We start from the raw sequence: 24832 nt of genomic DNA, 5'->3' as shown, positions 1-24832 counted from the left end.
TTGTCTGTAAAGGGCTGTATAAATAAAGTACATTTACATTTACAATGTTTAAGATATGTCATTAATGTATGAGCAAATGTCTGAGATCTGTCATTTTAGATGTATGTAGAAATATCTTTTCCCCCCTACTGCCTGTTTTGGACTTGCATACTCTGCTCAAAGTTTTCCCTTCAAAACATTTGTCCTACATTTGGATATAAAAGCAAAAGGGGGAGCCGAGAAGAAAGAACAGAGAGGCAGAGAGAGGATATTCTATATTTGTCTTGTACATGCTACTGCTGTGAAAAGTAGGTGCTGTGTGCACTCAGTCATGTGAGGCAAATATCAAAGGCGTGGGGGGAAAGGTGAAAGAAATGAGTCGTGTTTGACATATCTGAGAAGAATTTACTTTAAGCTCTTGTGCCCTTAACAATGTTGTGTGTCCAGCAAATAATGCTTTTTTAGTAACCGACCATTTGACTTGAAGTTCAAGAGGCTGACACATTCAGGGCTCAGAGGTCAGAGATTACTATTCAAAGATGAACTGGAAGGACACAGTCCCACACAAAAGCCAATGCCTTATCTTGCGACTTTAAAGAAAGGGATTTAATCTGCACCAAAATTAGTGCTGTTAGTCAGGCTCCACCTCTACGTCATGTTTCATTCAATCTAACCGGGTACTTTTTGCTCAGCCACAAAAATATCACACTCCCTCAGCTTCACTTCTCACCCTGATGGATGAAAGATAGAGTCACCTTAAGAAAGTCGCCTGGTTTCCCCAAAGATTGGCAACTTAAAGACACTGCAGCTGTTCAGCTGCAGCCTCCATTTGGTTTTTACCTGCAGGTGGCAGAGTGCAGGCCTTTGAGTGGCTGGTGGCAGACGGAGGGTTCCTCAGGCGTGGAGGACTCCCACCAATGAGATCCGAGTGGTGGACCCTGGAGACCGTTGGAGACTGGGGGATGCTGGGGAGTGTACGAGACTTCGCCAGTAGGGGTCTCTGTAGCTTCCTTTCCAGGGACCTGAATAAATAGTACATGTAGAATGAGGGGATTTGTTTTAGTTAAAAATAATACACAAATGTCAGTGGGATGGCTGCTAAATCTGAATGTTCATGCAAGTAATAAATCTTTTTAAAAAGCCTGTACAACCCTTTGTCACATACACAAACACAGACGTGAACATGTAGAAACACGTGGCTTCCTACGAATGAGAAACAAAAGCAGCTTGACAGATCGATAGCGAAATTACTTTCACCTCTGCTTAATCAGGCTGAGGGTCATTCGAATGACTAAAACAACTGATCGATTGCAGCAGCCAATACCACACACTCTCCAATGGAAATCAATAGCCACAATCAAAGGAACAGCTTAACAACAGCCGTATCATTTATGTGATTATCTATAGCTTTTAAATCTATTATTTAGTGGCTTTTGGAAGTCAGCGGAGACGACACAAACACTTACACCTCCCTTTGTTTCACCGAAGTGTCACAGCCATTGACACAGCCTCAGCCTTGTTGTTTCTTGGGGGGGGGGACACTTTAACGCAGACACTTTAAGCAAGAATCCTTCAAAAGACTCAACAATACAAAGTCACTGAAGATAATGGGCATCCGATGCCAGCTAAACTGTTGTTAACATTTAAAAAAAACAACAAAAAAGATGGAGAGACACTTGATGTGGTTGAACATTTTAAGTACCTCGGGGTAGTCTTCGATTCCAATCTTAATTTTAAGCAACACGTTAAAAAAGTCACAAGTACAGTTCAATTTAATTGATCAAATTTCAAACAAATAACACCGTCCCTGACTATGGAGTCAGCGAAAACTTATATGCATGCAATGATATTTACTCATATTTCCTACTGTTATACAACATGGTCACATACATCAGAGAGTACTTTAAAACCAATCAAGTCTCTCTTCAAGAGAACACTTAAAACTCTTGACAAAAAAACCTATACATCACAATTATTGTAAAATTATTAAAAAGTATAAAATCTTGGATCTTGATAGCCATCAGTTGTTTTTGGATGTCTGTCTCATCTTTAAGGTTTTGAAAGGATTAGCCCCTCCACCATAACAGGATTTCATAAAGACAAAATCCTCTAGAGTAAACACCAGAGCACAGACTAGAGGAGACTGTGATGTACAGTGGTGCAGGACTAAATTTGGCCAAATGGTGGTGTCCATCAGAGGAACACAGTTTTGGAACACACTGCCAACTCATGTTAGAAACTGTGACAATTACACCACCTTTAAAAAGACCCTTAAACAGCGGTTGAAAACAACCCAGACCTGCTCTCATGGGTAACCCCTCCGTCCTTTCCATTTTGTGTATGAACTCTTAACTTTGATGTGAATTAGTGTTTTTGTTTTTTTTTATGTCAGATTTCTGCATGTTATATCCATTTGTCATGGTGTATTGTCTGTATGTTTTTTTTTTTTTTTTATGATACAACGGATGAAATTTAGCAACTTTGCTAATTCTGGAATATTTACATTAATGCTCTGCTGATATGTTGATTAATGTGCATTGTCCTAATCAAATAAATAATAAATAAATAAATAAATAAATCAAGCTCTGATCAAATTGATGTGGTCAAAGTCACTGAAGCAGACAGAATTTCAGACACAGGTCAGTCTTGTTGTGTCCAAAGACAACTGACCTCCAGAGTGCTGAGGGCCAAGTTTGTGTACTGAGCATATGATTCTCGGCAGAAAATCAATTGCGAAAAAGCAAGCTGACTTCTTCCGCGCCGACGAGCTCTGACATCTTTTCTGAGTTCTGGCATTTAAACTGAGATTTGTTTTAGAAGATCAACTTCAAAGAAGAAATTCAAGGGAAGATGTGAGGTGAGTTTGTTTCGCTGTGATTTTGAAATCATTTTGAAGAAGGAATTCAAGAATCACTTTCAGATTTTTAACGGCGTGGTTACGGAACAAGTCATCTCCGTCTCCCATCTTCACTGTGATTTTGTCATCCCAACACTGCTTGTATGTCATCAAATCTGTAGTGAGCACTTTGAAGAGCTACAGCATGAGTGAGATTTGGTGATGACAACATGACAGTTAACCCCCACTTCCAGGCTTTAAAACCGAGGAAACGGTTTTAGAAACACAAACACTCAATGGACTCCTGCAATTTTCAACAGGTTGTATTCCTGTAAAGTTGCTCTCTTGAGACATATGATCCAATATTAGCTCAAAACAGAAAAAAAAAGGTGCATTTACTGTATGTCTTAAATGTCTTTTATGTAGCCCAAACGGGCAATGGCAGCGGCAGGAACTACAGCGATACATATTCTCATCAGTCAAGAAAAAAATATCATCCAAGTGATGCAAACTGTACAGTTCAACCTGTTCTTCTACCAAAATATTTAGTCCATTAAGTGTTTGAATGCCTAAAAGGAGTGCCTACTATGAATTCATTTATGATAAAGGGGAGCAGGGTTTTCAAAGTGTTTGAGGGAAATACTTCAGTCCCCCCCAAACATATTGCGATTATAGAGCTAGTTCACACTTGGGGTATACTGTATTAGGTAAACCAACAGCTGCTTCCAAGTCCCAGGTACACAACTACACACCCGACTGCAGGTCTGATGAGCCACAGCACTGATATCTGCCCACTCTCAGCTATTAAACTACAACCTGACAGAAAAGGTGGGTGTTTTGAAGTTGTGAATATTTGACCAGGGATCAGAAAATTCCCTGGATGTTTTTCAAAACACAAATACAGACAACACAGAAAGGTCTGACTGACGGTGAAATATGCTTTTATGATGCCTGTATACTTGCAAGCAGGGTACACATGCACACACACACACACACACACAAACGCATACTTTAGAAAGTGACAAGTCTCCCACTCCTCAACAATCCATACAGACTTGCATGAAAAGGTATTTTCCTGAAGCACACACACACACGCACACACACCTCCTTGCAATTTCCATGAGGGGAAATAACTCGGGGCCCACTGGTAAACACTTACACACACGTAGAACAGCACAGTCGCATGTGCACAAACACAGTTGCTGGTCTCCCACCGGCACATCACGATGATAACACATTGGGTTGAACAGCCGGCCCAGGCCACTCTGACAATTTGGGCTTCACTCATCCAACAAACCTGTTGCTAAGCGACCCTGACTACAAAAAGGGGGAGAGACAAGGAGAAGGACAAGAGAGGAGACGATAGGAGAGGAGTGGAGAGGCTTATTTTTGACTCCCAGTAGCAATCTATATTGTCAGTGTCTTCCCCTGAGTTGAAAGTATCAAGTGTACGACGTGTTTCCTGTTGCCAAACGCATTATCTCTCATGCTGCAGCGCAGGGAAACAGCTGTGTGCCACAGAAAATATCACAGCAAATTAATCAGATTTCTCACGAATGACAGATGATAGTGTAGCAAGGAGGGAAGATGAATGAAAACGATTCATGAGATGGTTGAGATGTGTGAAAATACACTATCTGCAAAAAAAGTAAAAAAAAAAAAAAATCTTTATTTCAGATAAACCTCAAGCCAGCATATCACTTTATCTATAAGCTTTAAAGAACAAATGTTTCCTTCTCCGTAGGCTATCCCTTTGTGCTTGACCGACACTGAAGAGAACTCAGAAGACTTTGCAGGAGCCTCTGTTCTCCATCTCGCTGGCACTGCAGGCTGAAATGTGCTGTTCTCCTACAACCAGAGAACACACTTCAGTGCGACACATGTACAGCAGTTTGTACTAGTGACCTATTTTGAAGCTAAAAGCAGTACATGCAACTCCCTCACTTCAATGTGCAACGGCTGAAATATTTTTCCAACCCTGACGCTTTTAACCATTTCGGAGCAATCTCTTGTGTCGCCCTTGACAAAAGCTGCACAGGTTGTCAGGTCTGCAGAAGTGTGTTTCTAGTAGCTTGATGACTGCTGCATGGTGGGGAATTCAGCTACTGCAATGAAAACTATCTATGGTGCTGAAACCAACTTTAGACACACTCAAGAGTATCTTTTGCACACATATGCCTGCAGCCATTTAATAAAAGGGTAAAAAAAAAAAAAAAAAACAGAACGCAGCTCTATATCTTTTCATTTTTTTCTGAATCAAAGTCGGTAAACAACTGCAGCAAATCTACGTTTTATTTATTCATATGATAAAGAATTCAGCTCTTGTAAATCCCATTAAACATTTTGTGGTTACTCATTCATAAACCCTACTTGCGTCTCTCTACTGAGACATTTACCGGTATTAAAAGTCTTGTTCAGTACTAATGTGTTGTCAGAGTGTTTGAAAATATATGGCTGTGTGTTTGAGAGTTGAAGTGCTCCACTGCCATGCTTCTTTTTCTTACTTGCATTGCCTTTCCATTGATTTCCTTTCTCATATTTGAATCGCCCTACCTGTGTGAGACATTGCCCTCGGCACAAAATGATTAAAAAAATAGTGATCTACAAAACAGAATCCCGACAGCAGCACTTATGTATCTGCTGGCGAAGGCTTTCGGGGCGTTACAGAAAGCAAGAATGACATACAGTAGGGCCGGATTAACGACTGTCTTTTTCTTTCAGTCACGCAGCAGACGTTGGTCGATAAACTAAATAGATGGAGTGAAGCAGCACTGAGCAGCTTAAATGATAAGCAGGAGTAAAGGCCACTAATTGTGAACTTGCAGGCTTATCCGTCTACATTACGGGAAGGACATTAACCACAGACTGATTCAACATCACTCACTTTTACCATGGACTGACCGTCTCCAATTCATTACAGCTGTACCCACAGATAATGCCTTGATTCTGCTAAAGACTCCTTATTCTACACCGTTTCACTTTAGAAAATGGAATTCCAAAGGCTTCAATTTCTATTCGAGTGAACGTATTGAGGTATCAGCATTCTTTTTTTACTCCTACTTTTCTTTTCTTTTTCCTTTCCTTACCCATACTTTACTTCTATTGCTTCTTCTTACTCAACATACTATGTACTAAAACAAATCTCCTCAGAAATGATGTCGGTGCATTCAGTTCATTATTTATTCATTTATCCATGGACTCATTCATCTATTTGTTTACTTACTTACTTACTTGCTTACTTACTGAAAACGAATACTGGCATCATCAGTCCCCAAAATCCAATTTTGGTCAGGTCAAACTAAAAAGGTTTAATGTCTCAATTAGATGGTAAAAGTCGACAGCTGAAAGGCCAGTGAGGACAGGCCCGCTGTGCAGCACGAGCATTTGGCTTGACAGTGCTGCAATGTTTGAAATGGGTGATAAATAAGACCGTGAGCCCAATTTCCATTCAAGCTGAACATTGAATGACAACAGCCCCAGAAACTGTCACTCTGTTTACCTTTCCCTAACATGTAGATTCCTAAATGCCACCGCATGTTTCCCTCTGTTCTTATTCATGTTGAGACAGTGGAGGCAGACTGCAGCTTTGCACTCTTCAGCAGTCTTGTAGCAACGCTGAAAGCCCCGAACTCCTCTGACTCCTCCCTTGGGGATGTCAGAGTTCCGACAGAACAGGCATGAAAAGACAGAGGGGCACAGGAAGGAGGTGGCTTTTCTTACGAAAGAGACAGTAAGTGGGAGAGACAAAGAGAGTGTGGGGATGTGTGACATGCTGGATTTATAAAAGGCAGGAAATCTGAATTGCTTTTTTGTCCACCAGATGTCCACCCACGTTAACACTTCTCCTTTGAGTGAATGATATGAGATTTGTTCGACATCATTTCAAAGGGTAGAGTAGTGGCAGCAGTGGGAGTTTTTTTTACATTAGCGTTTCGATACACTCGTCCGTCCCAGTTGTAGAATTCATTATCAACTCAGACGCCTTTTAATGTGGCTGTTGTCAAAGAAGAAAACCACTTGAATTATCAGCCTGTGGTTACATGCATCCATTTAGCTCACGTTTTTGCAGTGTACACCCACCTGTCCTTCTGTTTCTGGGTAACTGTTTTTAAAAATGATCCTCTGCTGAACATGAGGACGTCCAAGTGAAGCTCAGCTTGCATCATTTGGATATAAAACAATCAATTCACCCTTTAAGTTTGGTGAGGTGACACAGGCGTCAACATTTATACATACATACATATATGTATATATATATAAATAAATAAAAAACAGATCCTATGCTTAAATGAAAGACCGTCCTCACCTTTCATTGATAAAATAAATGACTAATTGACAGTGTTCCCAGTTCTACATGACCTCAGTAATGACTGGTTTGAGGTGTAAACAGCTGGCTCCCCAACATTGAGCTGGTATCATAGCAAATGAAGAATAGATTCAAACATCCCTAAACATCCAGAAACATTAAAGCAGAAAGATAGGCATCATTGCTTCTGGTCAAAACTGAGTTTCACATTTATCCTTAGTTCAATTAGCAGGAGTTGTATCTTGGCAACCATATGCAAAACTAAACACATGAGCACCTGAGTTCTAACTAAATCTGTAATAGGGCTGTCAGGATACTAGAAATTTAAACTTGATAGCAATGAAAATGCCTGATGCTCTTTTCCATTTTGGTGGGTGTTATTTAGCTGACAACATCAGCACGTGTTAACACATATTGGGTCTTCTTTTTACAAAAAAACAAAACAAAACACAGATGGCTAATGCCACTAGCTGCTAGCTTTCAGTCAATGTCCTAAAACAGGGCTCTCAAGTCTCACGCAATGAGCGTGAAACACACGCATTTCAACAAGTTCACACGCTCACACGCCACACATGCCATTTCTCACTATACTATAAACCAGTCAATGGCAGGTTACTGTGCGCTCGTACAGCTCAGAACTATAGCTCTGGTACAGCTGTCTTGATTTAGCAACCCCCCGTAGCAACCCACCCACACCCACCTCTACTTTGCCAGTCTCTCATTTATTGCGGATAAACCAAAAGGATTATTTACCACTTTGCCTGGGTATGGATATGGACTGAGTGGAGTTCTGGCTTTCAAAATCCTACCACAATAAAACTCACACTATTTTATTCATTTAGAGCTCATAAACTGCACATTTCATCAACCATTTTTCACTTGACCAAGGGAATCATGTTAAGGGTACTTTTATTTATCGCCAGACCCGCGTGTATGTCCGCTGAACTTTCTGAATGTTCGGGGAACAAGGCGGAGCCCATTCATCTGGCGAGTGTCAAGTTAAATCAAGTTAAACAAAATAAGGTTAAACCAGAGCCGCGTTACACTGGCTGTCATTCAGCTGACCGGGGATGATTCTCAAATCAATTCAGCCTGATTGGCGTGCGTGCCTGAAATATTTGGACATATTTGCGGACTAATGCGCATATTCCTTTTTTTTCTTTGTAAAAGACCAACACCTGCCGATTAAAGTGTTCGTTGGAGTAGTAGACCTAAATATTCACCACACACCCTTTGACATGAGCAACTTAATGAAAAATGAAAAATATGTAGGAGTGTAATTAGGCTTCCGTGGTTAATTTTTTTCAAAGGTGACTGGTATGAGCAGATTCCCAAGGCTATCTACAATTGCCAAACTGGTATTAGTTCTGCCGCGCTGAAATGCTGATTCAGAGAGGGTTTTTTCCATGGTGGGGCTCAATAAAACCAAGACCAGGAACACGTTGGCTCTGAATGGAACTCTGTCATCTATCATGACTGTGAAAATGGCTGACATTGAGCCACAGTGCTTTAAATGGGAGCCCCCAATATCAGTCATCAAGCAACAAAATCTGCCACAAACACTTACAACACTCATAAACAAACACACACAGAGAGGGACAGAATAACCACCACTGCTCAAGGGGCCCATTTGGGGTTATGTTTGTTTTTCTTAATTTAATTTGTCAGTTTTTTTGTTTGTTAAGACTTTGCATACCTAAAACAATTTATTTTAAAATATAGCAGAATTTAGTGTAAAAGTGAAGATTTGTGATTTTGGTATAAATAAAACAATTTCTTTGTTCTTTAAGTAGCTAGTTTATGGCAATGGGATACTGCAAGGGAACACCCCCCCCCCCCCCAAAAAAAAACCCGAAAGAAACCCCCCACGCACATGGCCCGGCCCCTGCCCCGCCCAAATCTCACTCCAAGCAAACTTGAAAACTTGAGAGTGTACCAAGTGTAATTATTTGTCACACTTCCTGTGCTTCCACAGAAGCAGCAGAATTTGACATTATTTATTCTGCAGCATTAGCTCTTACCCTCAAGGCAGCCCGACCTGTCTCTGACGCTGAGAGACGGAGGTTGACAAGTGTGAAAAACACAACAATTTGTGTAAAAGTCAGCTTTCCTGTAAACAGATTTAACAAAAAAGGAACAAAAAAAAACACTTGCATCAAAACCGTGAGATAATTTATAGAGAAAACACTCGGCTGCCCAAAGTAAAGACTTTATGACACATTCTTGACACATTTTCAAAAGAACAAATACCATCCATCCATCCATTATCTTCCAATTATCCCAGGTCAGGTTGTAGGGGGTCCTTGAGGGAAATCCAGACATCCCTAGCCTAGCGACACCCGCCAGCTCAAACTAGTTCCTGATTCTGGTAATGTCCTAAAAGCAGTCAGTCATGCAGCATAGCGTTTTCTTCAGACTCTTTAAAGATCATCTTCTGATCTTTTGGCCGCATCCTCAGGGCCGCTGACAGGTTTGGCTGGGCCCGGGACAAAATTCTCTGAATGGGCCCCCCTATCGGCGGGCCTGTGCATGCTGATCAGTTAAACCTCAAGCCTGCATGAAGAACTTCCCTTCAAGGTGTTCCTAACAAATGCTCGGGCAAAAGTCCTGAATTATGGACAGACAGACGACCCTAAAACCTAGGTACCGCAAGACTACTTGCATTTTATTTTATTGTTTTGTTTTGTTTTCTACTTTACGCGGGTTCCAACTTCAACAGCAAGCGTGACAAATTACATCTGTTTTATGAATTCAAGAAGTTAATGCACAAATTAAAAGCTGTTATAATGAATTCATTTATTTATTTATTTTATCTGATTCAAAGCATTAAATACCACGGGATTCACTAACAGTGTGTTTACAATTACTGGATTCTAGAGGTCAAATTGAATATAGCTACCATCTCCATCCACAGTTTAGCAATGAATTACGTCTGTATTGGTTGGTTAAATTACGTCTCGAGGAGAAAATGAGCAACTTCAGCAAAACTCCAGTAAGCTCAGTTCTCAATCAGTGCCTCCCATCTAGTGTTAATATTTTTTTGACGTTTTCCCTATTCGATTAAGTTGATTCAGACACTGTTCCCTGTTCTTTTAATAAGTATGATCCTTTATTTCACAAGGATGAGTCTTCAAATTCCTCACAAAACAGAATCTAATAACTTCACCAATTCATCAACTGTGCCCTTCTTCTACCTGCTTTTTATGGTGATTGAATAGCTATTCTTCCCATGCAGAAGAACTCACTGCGCTAATAAAATAATGGCTGACTTTGAATTACAAAAAGAAAAGTCAAACAAGCTTTGATAATGTGAACAACAACTTTGCATAGATCATCATTATTGTTGCACACTGTAATTTTTAAAATCATTCAAATCTAGCTGTTCAAACGGTGGTAAAGTAGATAATGGACATTAGACATGAATGCTGTTTACCTAAATTCTATCTCAGGAGAAAAATACTCGAGGGATTAAAATGAACCTCCTGTTTGCTGTATATTCCAAACAACAAACGGTAAAAAGTTTAAAAATGTGTAGAGCAGTATGAAACCTGTGAGCTGGGATGTTAGTGAATAATGATACTGTGTATGACTCCTTCTCCCTTTCTCCGTATGTCTGCAGACTCTATATGCAGCTTATTGACTTTATCCTCTGCATTTCTATCTATAGAAAAAGGCTCTGTATGAAACTCAGCATCAGTGGGAAGAATCTATAGTAGCTATCAGCATGCCTGACGGCACACATCAACTGCACCTTCACACTTATGTAACACAATGCTTGCTCACACATGCAGACAAACACAGGCGCGCACACAAAACAAGCACCTGTAAGCCTGACAAACAGTTTCTATGTATAGACACAACGCCACACACCTATAGACCGACTTTTTCAAATTATCTAGGATGTTGTTTTTCTCGAGAATTGAGGCAATATACATTTCAGTGAATGCACGCGTGTGACTAGTGGTCTCGGGAAATGGGAAAATGACCACAATCGAGACACTGCATGTGCACACATGGGCTCATTTTGTTGTACAGATAAATACAGAATATAGGGAAGTAAGAGTGCTTACAGTGATAGGGACAAATCCATAGCACGCCATGGAGACTCGGTGAGGACATGCAAACCTGTGCACAGACACACCTACAGAAACACAGACATCCACACAGGTTACCTGGCCTCTGCCACAGTGCAGCAGTAACTGCCGCTCCGCCGCGAGCTTCTGCCCACCCGCAGCTCCTCTCGAGACTTGCGGCGGTTAAAGTAGTCTGTGAGTTTTCCAAAACTCGCCATTTTTTCTCTTTCCTCTTTCCTCTCACCTCCACCTCTTCGTCTCTGTTTGCCTTATTTCCTTTGACGTGTTAAACAACAACAACGAAAAAAAAAACAAGAATATAGTTCTGCTCTGCGAAGCTCCTTGACACGTGACCTCCCCTCCTGACTTTCAGTATGCCTTTCCTTTACTACTACCTGGATTCTGCGGAATGGTTTGGTATCAGCTGCAGGTCCGAGGCTCACTGTGCTTCCCCATCCCCTTCTGCACAGCATTCAATGTGCAGAAGAAAAAGCCAAAGCTTGCTCTGCCTTTCTCCGCTGCTCTCCTCTCCTGTCGATGCTTTGCCACTGCGCACAGAGCATATACACAGACTCTCTCAAAATAGTAACGTTTGTAACTGCCTACCCATCAACACAGCAGGAGCAGTGCTCCCCCCCCCCTCCCCACTGGAGAGAAGACTAGAAGGAGGAGAGGGTTAGAGAAAAGGAAAGAGGGCGTGTGGATCAGCATCGGTCTTCTGTGTGCAGGAGAAAGCAGAGCTTATGGGAGGATATGAGCTGCTATGATGCTTGCACCTAAGCCCACCCCCCTCTTTCTAGCTCTGTGCCTCTCTCTTTCTTTAATGCATGTTTTCTGTGTTGCCCGCTCGCGCTTCCTCTTTCATGCATGAATTCTTTCACACTAGTGTTCATCACTTGGTAAGCACACGCGCAACCTTCTATCAAAGCTGGAGAGCAGGTGGCAATGGCAGAATGCTGTGCGCACATCCCTCCGTCTCACTCTTCATCTCTCCCTCTTCTTCCCGTCTCACACACACTCACTTGCAACCTGAGGTGCACCTGCTCCACCATCATAACTTTCCCCCCCCTTTGCTTTTATTTGCTCAAGTGTTCACGCACACACTCTCTTTAAGTGTGATTTCATCAGTAATGAAACAGGAGTGGAGAGGTTTTGTCCCGAATCACCGGGCTTACGGCTCCATACATTCATGGAAATGAAAAAGAGGATGTCAGGAAGAGGACAGCACAGGAGGGGGGTGAGGGAAGGGAAAAATGCAGAGAAGGAGGGAAAGGAGGTAGCGCAGGAGGGCTCTTTGTGAAGTGTTCATTAGTGGGTGAGTGTTTTAAGTACTTCCCACACATCTATACAGCTACATACATCAAGTCCTCTGCCTATTAAAGGTCTCATCCTAAATGCTCTCCATTTTCATTTCCAAACCATTCACTACACTTCCCACTTCTTCTCAAAACCATTTCTTCTTTTCCATTTCTTCTCATTCAAACTGCCAGCATTTATGTTCAGACTACCCTTGCACAATGCTGGAATGTTGTGATCATGTGCCTGGTTTAGTTATATCAGTAGCCCCTTTCACACTGAGGAATAACCCGCGTTTAATCCGCGAATTTAGCGTGTCCGCTGTTCCGTTCACACTGCCGACCCGGTCTGCCGCGTCAACTCGACTCGCCTTTCGACCGTGACGTGAGGAGTTTAAAAGACAGAATGGACAGCTGATTCAGAACAACAGCAACAGGTGAGGACAAGTTTTACTCTGTTTTAGCCTACATCAAGTTCGAGACATTTTTTAATATGGCCAACTGGGGAGACAAGGAGGTCCGCGAGCACCTCAGCTTCCGAGCAGAGGACGTTATTTACCGCCACATTTCGGGGACAATAGTGCTCTTGTATTCTCCGCATATGTTCTTCCCCGGCTTCCCACGTTGTAACTATCTACACCCCGTAAAATAACATCTCCATGAACTGCATATACAATTGCAAAAACGAGTCCTCAAGGTGTATTTAACCCTACCTCCGACGCATGGCTTGTGCCTACGTCATTGTACACGCCCAGCATTTTATGTGTTTCGTGTGACGCTCTGCCACTAGGCAACGCCCCCTGAACTCGGCTTCAGGCGACACAGGTCACTTATGCTGCGTGTACACCAAAAGCGACCTACGCTACCTGGTAGCGGAGGTAGCTGGAGAAGCTTCGCTTGAGAATTTGCTTTGGTAGCTTTGGTAGCTCGTGACGTCACATTTAGACTGTTTAATTTTTAAAGGCCCCGCGGCTGTGCAGCACCCCCGCGAAAAAAAAACATGAGGAGAGAGAGGGCAGGGACACGAATAAACGTGTTGTTATTTACAATTTGTCATACAAGATATACATCACGTTACAAATTATGTAAAACTACATTAGGTACGCCTGAGAAGAGCAGGAATAGCAGAGGCAGCTGTGAAAATAAACTAGATTCGAAATAGAATCCAAAATAAATCCGAAATAAAACTTAATTGCAGTGAGAAAGGTATGCGTGGCGTTACTACACTATTGTATTGAAGCACTCGACACGGCAATTGCAACAGTCTCAGGATTAAACGACTATTGTTTGGATAGGAACCAAAGTTTACACGTCTGCTTCCTGCTTCTGAAGAGTGCAGACGTGTCTCTGCTTCCTCCTGCTGCTTATCGCTTTATTTGCTTTTAAATCATTTTACTTCTTTCCACAAGACTTGGATATAATTTTATTCTTTTTCTTTTAAGTGAACCAAGACTTTTTAAAAATAATTTTTATTCTTTTTACAACTTATCTGACGAGCCAGCGACTACAATCCTTTCAACATGCCCTGTGAAAGCAGTCGGATATATCAACAAGAAATTTGGGCGCTACAAGTAAGGATTTTTGCCTTAGAAACTGAAATGGGACTTCATGAAACGCTCCCAATGGAATCCAGGGGTAAGAAGTCCACATTTACTTCCAAAGGAAAGGGTGAAAAAACTGCTACCTCCAACTTAAAGCTAAATGATACTGTGTCTTTTCCAAGACTCTGTAAAGACACTTATAATGGACTTGGTGCTAAGCCGAAGAATCGTCAAACTGTTGGTATCAACAGAGGATATGTAACATCACCCGGAATAAAGTTAACAAACAGATTTTACCACTGTCAGAGCCAAATGTGACTGAGTGTAACAGACAGAGAGACGGTACAAAACAGCAGATGGACGGAGAAACTGTGCCGAGTGTCAAGGTCAAAGATACTCTTGTGCTTGGAGACGGAGCCATATCTAATATAAACATAAACAGAATGGTTACATGCAGCTATCCAAGTGCCACTGTCTCTGACATCACAAGATTACTACCAGAGGTACTGGCAAAACACCAAGGGGTGAAACAACTGATTGTGCACGTTGGTGCAGTGGACATCAGAGAGAATCAGTCTGAAATCTTAAAAAAAGACTTTGAGAAACTGTTTGAGAGTCTTGATAAAGTGACAATACCAACATTCATAAGTGGACCTCTCCCAAACATCGACAGGAGGATCAACAAATTCAGCCGGCTGCTTCAGTTGAACACATGGCTGTCCAAAGTCTGTGAGTCCAGAGGACCTCATTTCATTGAGAACTTTAATCTTTTCTGGCAAAGAGATGATCTCTTTCAAAGAAAAGGCCCACACCTGAACAGAGGTGGAGTGAGACGACTGACGGATAATCTTCTCCACGCTCTGAGGCATCAGAAGGGGCCAGGGCCAGGGCCAGGGCCAGGACCAGGACCAGGACCGGGTCCTGTGCTGCCGCAGAGAGAGAAGACGAGCCAGAGAAGAGCTCCTGCCTCGCCACCCAAGGACCCAGCAAAGGATTCAGCCACAGCAGCCACAGCAGCACCTCCAGCATCCCGAACACAGGATTCAGCAGCTCCACCATTGCCTTCACCACGGGCCTCACCACAGGCCTGGGACCCACCTGCTGCATCTACACCCTCCAGAGATGTTTCACCATCGTTCTCTTCTCCACCGTCACCCAGGAGATTTCCTGATCACCTTGAAAGCTTGGTGAAATTGGGGATCAAAATGGTTCCTCTCACGCCAAACATGGCAAGATCAAGAATTCTATCCTCAAAGAAGCATCGAGCCCCTCTCCCTCCCCAGCCTACTCCATCGACCAAAGCCCCCCCAGCTTGGCCCCCACCACCGGTGCCCACAACCATCATTTCCAACAGCGTCAATGCTGTTGTCTAGGACGCTAAGGGCCTCTGTGTTGGTAAACACCAACTCAACCAGAGGTCCAAGGATGGACTGAAGAGAGGGACAATCAGACTGTCCAATCAGAGAAATCTTATACATATCCCTTGCAAGAACACAGCATCCAGTTCAACTATAACTAATCTCAAACACGCAGTACTCAATGTCAGATCTTTAAGTAACAAATCATTCTTAATTAATAGTTTTATTTCCTCTCACAATCTTGATTTTATGTTTTTAACTGAGACGTGGCTCCACAAAAACACAGCAAATGCAGTCCTGATTGAGTCTAGTCCACCTCACTTCAATTTTGTGTCTGAAACACGAGAAAACCAGAGGGGTGGGGGTGTTTGTGCCATGTTCAGGGACAATATACCCACCCACAAGTTGTCATTTGGGTTTTTTTTCATCATTTGAGTATGTGTCATTCAAAATGGAGATAAAACAATCTTCCATACTTTATATCACCATTTATAAACCACCACAGAATTGTTTTATTGATGATTTTACTGAACTACTTTCAATTGTGTGCACTGCTTTTGACTGTTTAGTCATAACAGGGGACTTGAATGTGCATGTGGACGTAGCGCATAACAAGGAAGCTAAAGAGCTCACTGCTGTCCTTGAAATGTTTGGTCTAACTCAGCATGTGACTGAGCCCACCCACAACAGAGGGCACACTCTAGATGTGCTCATTTCAAGGGGTGTTGTTATTTCAAACGTGAATGTCGTCGATGTTGCTTTATCTGATCATTTCTGTGTTTTCTTCGACCTATCTACTTTACCCAAATCAGCAGCTGGGTCTGCAGTTGTTCGGGGAAGACTCATAAATGACAGAACAGGGACACAGTTTATGGAAATGATTAGGTTTGAGAACACCCTGTGTTCTGATGTTGATGATCTGTTGAACTCTTACACATCAAGTCTCTTAAATGTTTTGGATACCATTGCTCCTGTCAAGGTTAGAATGGTTAAAAGTAGGCAAAGGGCGCCATGGAGGAAAGAAGAGTCGGTCAGGACACAAAAAAGGGAGTGCCGGAGACCCGAACGGAAATGGCGCAAGTCAAAGCTCCAGGTTCATTATGAGACTTACAAAGAAAAGCTATGTGTGTTCAACCAGACTTTGCGTAGAACAAAGGAGAGTTATTTTTCTGAAATCATCAAAAACTGCAGTAACAACTCTCGTTTCCTGTTTGCTACAGTAAACAGATTAACAAACCCTCCAGTTTCACTGCCTTTAGAACTCATTTCTACATCTAAGTGTAATGAGTTTGCAACATTCTTTAATGACAAAGTTCAAGGGATTAAAAATGCAATAATTTCCACAACACAAATAACTACTCTGCAGCCAGCTAGACACCTAGAGCTGACACATTTCACACCTGTTACTGACAAAACAGTCGAAGAGACCATCTGCAGTCTGAGTTCATCAACGTGCTGCCTTGATGAGTTGCCCACTAGATTCCTAAAGTCTGTGCTGAGCAGTTTGTTACCACAACTCGCTCATCTAGTCAACATCTCACTCCAGACTGGAACATTTCCAAAGGCCTTAAAAACTGCTGTCATTAAGCCTCTTCTAAAGAAGAGCAATCTTGATGCCACAGTACTGAACAACTACTGGCCCATATCAAACCTGCCATTCTTAGGCAAAGTCCTAGAAAAAGTTGTATACCAACAGCTTAGTGACTTTCTCCTGTCTAACAATGCTTTTGATACTTTCCAATCAGGCTTTAGGCCCCACCACAGCACTGAGACAGCTCTGATCAAAGTGACAAATGACATCCGCCTGAACACAGATGCAAGTAAAGTCCTATCTGGAGGACAGGAAATATTTTGTTGAAATTGGTAACTGTGTCTCAGACCAAATGGCTATGACCTGTGGGGTTCCCCAGGGGTCAATCCTGGGACCCGTATTGTTCAATCTGTACATGCTTCCACTAGGCCAGCTAATACGCAGCTATAATGTGTCCTACCACAACTATGCAGATGACACTCAGATCTACGTGTCACTGACGGCAGGAGAACACGGGCCTGTAGATATATTGTGTCGCTGCATCGAACAGATCACTGTGTGGATGCAAAACAATTTCCTCCAGCTAAACTCAGACAAAACTGAAATCATTGTCTGTGGCCCACAGAAACAAAGAGAAAGTGTTATCAGTCACCTTGAGACTCTCTCTCTAAAACCTAACTATCAAGTTAGAAATCTCGGGGTAATATTGGACTCAGACCTGAACTTTAACAGCCACCTTAAATCTGTAACATCAGCAGCTTTTTACCATCTAAAAAACATTGCCAGAATCAAAGGAATAGTGTCTAAACCAGACTTAGAAAGACTAATCCATGCGTTTGTCTCCAGCAGGTTAGACTGCTGTAACGGCCTGCTCACTGGGCTCTCTAAACGGGCTGTAAGACAGCTGCAGTACATCCAGAACGCTGCTGCTCGAGTCCTGACTAGAACCAGGAAATACGACCATATTAGTCCAGTGCTCAGGTCTCTGCACTGGCTTCCTGTCGCTCAGAGAATAGACTTTAAAACAGCTCTGCTTGTGTACAAGTCTCTTCATGGTCAAGCGCCAAAGTACATCTCTGACATGTTAAAGCCATATGAACCAACTCGGGCTCTGAGAACCTCAGGGAGGGGTCTCCTGCTGGTGCCCAGAGTCAGGACTAAACAAGGTGAGACTGCGTTTCAGTTTTATGCTCCTAAAGTCTGGAACAGTCTTCCAGAAGATGTGAGACAGGCCTCAACTCTGACAATGTTTAAATCCAGGCTGAAAACAGTTCTATTTAGCTGTGCATATGACACCTGAAAGTATTTTATCTGCACTCTTTGCTTTTTAATTAAATAATGATTATTTTAATGGGTTTTTAATTTCTTTATTTTATTTTTTGTTTCTTTTTAATGATTTTATTGCCTTCTTGTGATTTTATGTAGCTGTGAAGCACTTTGAACTGCCCTGTGTATGAATTGTGCTCTATAAATAAAATTGCCTTGCCTTGCCTTGCCTTGTTTCCGCGAAACCCGCGGATTGTCGGACCCCTACAATCTGTGGATTGTCATTGGTTTTCGCCGAACCGCGTCATAGCTCATTACCATAATGTTAGCTTGAGTTTAATCGCTGGGAATCCGCTCTTGTAGCTCAGTTCTCTTCGCCACTGGCAAATTCGCTCTGGTCGCCCAGTTAGCTCACCCTCCATAGAGAAATAATGATTTCCGGCGCTCAGGTAGCGTAGGTCGCTCTTGGTGTACACGCAGCATAAAGACGCTAGCATGGTTGACGCGTCTGTCACGGCGGTGGCGGACCGTGACGTCAAAATGACGTATAAGGCATGGCACTTCCCTTGAAAAGACGCCGCAGCGCGTTGTCGTGCACCAGTCGATTTTTGTAACTTGGCGGCGCCACCAACGAAAAACCGGATGGACCGTTGTGAGACCAGGCTCAGTCAGGAGGTGCGTTTGTACAGGCAGCTGTACTGCAGTGAAACAGCACAGGGAGCACGTAAACTCCCAAAACTGGTGCACAGAGATGGGCAGAACTTTGGGGAAAGAGGGAGAGTTCTGTAAGAATGTGTGGAAGAAGCTACGGGACAGATACGTGAAGGCAAAGAAGAGGGCAGAGACTCAAAAAGTGGTGATGCCGGGGGCTTCAGACCATCACCTCTTTTAACTGAATTAAAAAATTAAAATGATCCGAATACTGCAGCAGTATAATTTATGACAGTATTCCTGCTCTTCATTGTTTTCTTCTCCACTTTCGTGGTTGTAGAGTAGCGGTAACCTTCACGTAGCAGCGCCACCTCTGTGACGGAGAAAATTGCAACTACTGGCGCATCGACTTGCGCCACTATATATGGCGGGCACGAACTCGTGACGTCATCAACACCGCTCGCGCGAGCAGACGCAGCAACCATGCTAGAGCCTTAACACGCCAAGCGTTCACATTGCTCGACGCGGGTCGAAGGTGCAATTTGGACCCGCTAAGGTAGCGGGTCGCAGTGTGAAAGGGGCTACTGTTACTGGTTGTTACTGGACAGCAGATCACGATTAGCAGAGCTAGGTTTCATTAGAGCAACAGAGTGAATGCACTGCGTGTTAAGAGTGTTTGAAAAGGAACTCAGATTAAACTCCCGCTCCAGCTAACTTTCAAAATTAAAAAAAAGCTCCAAGGACAGCAAAGAAAACCCAATCTAGTCAAAGAAAAACACTTCTCCCAAATCTAATATACAGTATTTGATATTGTTGCTTGAAAAATGACAAGAAATAAGTGTTACTCAATTATCATCTTATCTGCTGATTAGCAAATTGACGAATCAATTACCACAAATTGTGTCAGTTGTAATTGCTACTAACAGTCTCATTAAGCAGACATATAAGGTTGAGAGGGGTAGCAGATTATTGTGGTTGCCATGCAACTGTCCACATTAGGTTTACACATCTAAAAATGGGGATACCACTGTTGAAATCAAAGTGTACCAAGTGTAATTATTTGTCGCACTTCCTGTGCTTCCACAGAAGCAGCAGAATTTGACATTATTTATGCTGCAGCATTAGCTCTTACCCTCAAGGCAGCCCGACCTGTCTCTGACGCTGAGAGACGGAGGTTGACAAGTGTGAAAAACACAACAATTTGTGTAAAAGTCAGCTTTCCTGTAAACAGATTTAACAAAAAAGGAACAAAAAAAAAACACTTGCATCAAAACCGTGAGATCATTTATAGAGAAAACACTCGGCTGCCCAAAGTAAAGACTTTATGACACATTCATGACACATTTTCAAAAGAACAAATACCATCCATCCATCCATCCATTATCTTCCACTTATCCCAGGTCAGGTTGAGGGAAATCCAGACATCCCTAGCCTAGCGACACCCGCCAGCTCAAACTAGTTCCTTAAAAGACGTTCCCAAGCAAGAGGGCATATATAATCCCTCAAGCGAGTTCTGGGTCTGACCCGGGGTCTCCCACTTGGATGTGTTTGGAAAACTTCTAATGGGAGGTTACCAAATTGAATCCCAATCAGATGCCCAAACCACCACAGCTGACTAATGTTCGATGGGGAGGAGTGGCGGCTCTCCTCCGAGCTCTCTCCAAATGAGCTAACTCTTCACCCCATCTCTGAGGCTGAGCCCAGCCATCCACCAAAGATAACATCTCATTTCAGCTGCTTGTATCAATGATCTTGGAAGGAAGGTGGACCAGAAAATCACTATCCTCGCCTTTTGGATAAGCACCAGCGCAGAGCTCTCATTTCAATGCCCGATCCGTACTAATAAAGCACTTTAATTCAGGTTCGAAGTTTTTTAAGAGTCAAAAAGATATTTGTAGTGTTGTACTGTCCACTTTTAGATTTCAAGATCTGTAGAAAAGAAAAAAAAAGGAAAGAAAAATGCTATACACAAAGGGGGATATATTATAGTTTATTTTTGGTTGGATTTTGACCAAATGCCTGAGTTCAGGAAACTGGAGCACTTAGAGAAGGCCGTGTGGCTCAGTTTTAGAGAAAGTATAACTTATCCACGATCAAGGTTTTTTTTTGTTTGTTTGTTTTTTTACAGCTGAATGTTGCATGAAAGCAAAAATGATTCACCATGGCAGTTGAATACAGTTCAATCAAAAGAAACTGCAACTGGACAAAACCCCGATCTGCAGGTCAGACCATTAAAAAAGACGGAATCTGTCGAGGTAATTGCAGTCGGTGCATCAAGTTCTGTCCCTGCTTCTTCAAAAGAAAAAGTAAGATTTGTATCCATCAGCACATTTTACAATAAGAACATATTGTATTTGTAACTAGTCAATAAACCGCACTGCAAAACAGTACAGCATAACAAGATGTAGTGGAGAAATTCCGAAGAGAAAAAAAGAATCTTAGCATTGCTGCTGTGGAAATGATAATGTAGAGATGCTCTTGCATAAAGTTGCATCAGAAGAATAACTAAACAAGATTTTTTAATCAATGTAGAGGAATTTGTCTCAGACCCACTTGTGCAGGAGGAGATTCTGGCCAAACACAGCCATGTCTATGTACCAGTGTGTCTGTGAGTGTGTGTAATGTGTATGTGCTGCTGCTTTTTGCAACACTGGGATCCCTCGCTGCAGTTAATGTTGTGTGAAAGGTGTGGGCTGTGTGTGTTTTTGCACGATTAGTGCTAAAGAGTTCAGCTTATTGATCGGCCCGTGTCTCCCGTCTCCTTTTTTCACTGTCAAAATTCTCTTCGGTCCCTGCTTCTTTGTCATGATTTGCGCTAATCCCCCCCGACAGCCCATTGATTTGAGTAGCAGCGTGGTCTGTTTTGCCCAGCAGGCGGGGTAATATTTTGAGTCCGAGTCTCTGGGTAGAGAGAGCAGATAAAGACGAAAGATAGATTGCATAAGGTGAACATGTAAAATTAATGATTCTTAAAGCTAATGCATTCCTCATCTTTGCTGACTCTTAATATTCTCCTTCGTTAAATCCAAAGTGAGGTGTGCATACACATCTGCACCACCACGTCTTGGATACATGAGTCCCGATCCTCTGCACTTGTATTCTGCGTTACTGAAACAAAATCCTGCACATCTATTGTAGGTGTGGCCAAATTCAAGTTCAGTTCACAATAGCAACAGGAAAAAGCAGAGGCACGTGACATATTACGAGGGGCTACTTCATTAAAGGTCTTTTTCGTAGGGCACTTAAAACACAAAACCAGGTTAACAGGATGTGGTCGTATAACTATAATGCTGTGTAAGAGTCAGGAGAGAGAGACACCGAACATCTACATGTGTATTGGCGGCATTGCACCGTGAAAGTACTGCTATGTTGGAAATCTTTCTGGAATAAAGGTTAGGACCTCACTTTGGGTCATTTCACTTTGAGTCTGCATTCCACATGAGTGGTTTTTCAGTTGTTTCACACAGATTTGTGCGAATATCACTAATAATCTTTCTTTTGAGAACTTTACGGTGCCGGTGTACCTAGGAGTTCGTCACCGATGTAGAGTTGATGTTAGTACGCCAACTTGTGATTATCACGTCTGACAAATCCCTTGTTTTGTCTTCGGAACTGGCTCAACTCATTCTGAACCCAGACTGAGGTGTATAGTTGAGCTGAGATGAGCCATACCAACCTTGAAAAGTAAACGAGACAAGTCTTGACTGCCTCTGTGAGATTGTGAAGAGCAGCATCACACAGGCAAACTTTAGTGTGAGCACCCAAGATTTTGCTGCTGATTGGAGCCAATAAACATGTGGCCACTCCACATATATCCAACCCAAGAATGAACGATTATTGTATCACAGATGCACAGTGCAGGGCTTCCCAGGTGGAAGGTGAGCGCTGGTGGTAATGTCCTCCATCGTGGCTTTACCAGGACAAAATCTATCCATGTTTATGCGTGATACTAAGTTAACATATCAAATGATAAGTCTAATTTTGATATGTTATAAAAAACATCCGCCCGCCAGATTAATGAGGATGCTTGTTTGAAATAGCTGCAGAGAGAAAAGCGTCTGCAAAATGACCGAGTAAAGGAAGGAAAAGGGAAACAGGAGTCCAGATGATTAAGGGAGACTTAGTAAAACCGAGTGAATCTTGACAAAAAGGGAGAAAGCAACAATGGAGCTAACATAAAGCCTCTGAAAGGTATCTACCAGCACACTGAGGAATAGCTGAACTGAACTATTGACAGTTTTTGTCTCTGTGTGGCTGGAAAATGGTTTTGGCTGATGAATAAATCATATACTGCTACTTTTAAGGGCTATTTTTATTTAAACACAAAAAGATGTTCCCTTTGGAAACATCCATTTGGGACCACAGTACCTGGCTGGTAAAAGATGTTTGCACTAAACTAAAATGGAGGCCGCAATAATGATTCAAAATATTATCGGTAAGTTATCTATCTAACTTCCAATAAGAGCAGAGTGAATGACTTGTTCCGCTACGTCTTTTCACATACATTTTTCTGGCTTGACTTAACTTAACATAGAAAACACTTAATGTGTATTTTCTATGTGTGGAAAAAAAAAAAACATGACCCAGCACCAACCTCCTCATGTGAACAGCTGGTACTCCACAATCACCAGAGACTGCCATGGCACAGCTGTCTGTGTCTGAAGTGACTCGCTCCAGAGGTGGGCAAGTGTCTTCCCCTTATCTTCAGAAGCTTTTGTAATTGGTGGAAGTTGATGGAAAAAATAAAAATAAAAATTAAACTGATCGTGGTTTCTGTCATCCATGCAAAACTCTGTACGTGAGTAACAGCGTGCACATAAGACATGCCCCGTAATTGTGACCGTGATATCAATGTTGACGGAGATGTGACCATAAGCAATCACTGCCTCACACCTTGATGTAACATTCCACCACTCCGAGAGAAACAGAGAGACAGTCTAAGGAAGCGTCTTCCTGTAATTACTGTGGCGGCACTTGGCAGCCTCCCCAACTGGGATCAGTGGGACATGATCATTCACAAGACTCATGCACAAAAGCAAAGTTGTTCACAGTTGACAGTTGTTTTAGGAGCACACAATGAGAATCTCTGATATCCTCATGGAATGATACAAGCACCCGTACAGACTCAGCCTGCTGAGGATGAACACCTCAACGGTCGTTATAAGTCATGAGTAAAGGGCCCTGCAAAGCTGCCCCAGGATAAAGCCTGTCTCTCCCTCTGTGTGCAGACGTGTCAGAATGTTCCAGCTGTGCAGCCCGTCTCTGTTTCTACGGTGAAATACTAATCAGCCCGTTTCATTTTCATTTCACCTTCTTTTTTTTTAAACACTTTCTTACTGGGCTCTCAGCTTCTCTCCTACCTTGCTTATCTCCCTGTACCCCTTTGATCATAATCCTCCTCACTCTGGAATTGCACGTGGTCCACAGGGCAGTAATTCACAAAGGAAAAATGAATGCAACACAGCAGCTTGATTCGACAGATTTCCAGCGACACCCACCGTGGCGGTTACACCTGTTAGGCTCGTAGCGGTCTTCAGAAAAGGCTTCGCCTCGACACTGTGAGATGGTGTCCCGTACTATGTGCTTTTTCTCACTCCCATTACCTTTCTGCAGGTATCTCTGGCTATGGAGCTGCACGTTTTTGGTCAGTGTCTTCTCTCATGCTGTCCTTTTTCCCTCGAGCTCTCACTGATTGAACTGAGCCCGTCTCAAAGAGTTTGTCATCTTCTTTATATTACAGTCTAATCACACTACCCTTCAACAGTATGTCGCGTGTAACATTGTCTATCCTGTTGTAGTGCAAATCCACCGAAGCAAGAGCCGAGAAACCGTTAAGATGGCAATAACCTTAACTGGGATCAACATTAGCTTGAATGGGCCTTTTGACTTGTCACAGTAGGACAAAAAGACAGGTGGGATTAATAATATTAACCATGGCTCGGTACTCTTTATTGTCCCAGTGAACCATGACAGTGAACCAGCATGAACAACATCAC

The 24832-nt window shown here is 42.5% G+C and overlaps 1 protein-coding gene across 2 annotated transcripts in view; it reads right to left on the bottom strand.

The window, feature by feature from the left end:
- ankfn1b (ankyrin repeat and fibronectin type III domain containing 1b) overlaps positions 1 to 24832 on the bottom strand; it is a 144449-nt gene that overhangs the window by 108196 nt on the left and 11421 nt on the right. The window contains exons 1-2 of one of the 2 annotated variants that reach the window (XM_075458175.1): positions 11294 to 11739; positions 820 to 1001 (exon numbers count right to left, since the gene is read on the bottom strand). In XM_075458175.1, the coding sequence (XP_075314290.1) occupies positions 820 to 1001; positions 11294 to 11412 (301 nt within the window). In that variant the 5' untranslated portion in view covers positions 11413 to 11739. Of the gene's footprint in view, positions 1 to 819; positions 1002 to 11293; positions 11740 to 24832 lie in introns of those variants that run through there. The other variant, XM_075458176.1, reaches the window with a different exon arrangement.

Source organism: Odontesthes bonariensis, chromosome 23 (assembly GCF_027942865.1).
Source record: "Odontesthes bonariensis isolate fOdoBon6 chromosome 23, fOdoBon6.hap1, whole genome shotgun sequence".
Taxonomy (NCBI): Eukaryota; Metazoa; Chordata; class Actinopteri; order Atheriniformes; family Atherinopsidae; genus Odontesthes; species Odontesthes bonariensis.
Note: the sequence above shows the minus strand (reverse complement) of the source record. Positions and strands in the feature narration are given on the sequence as shown.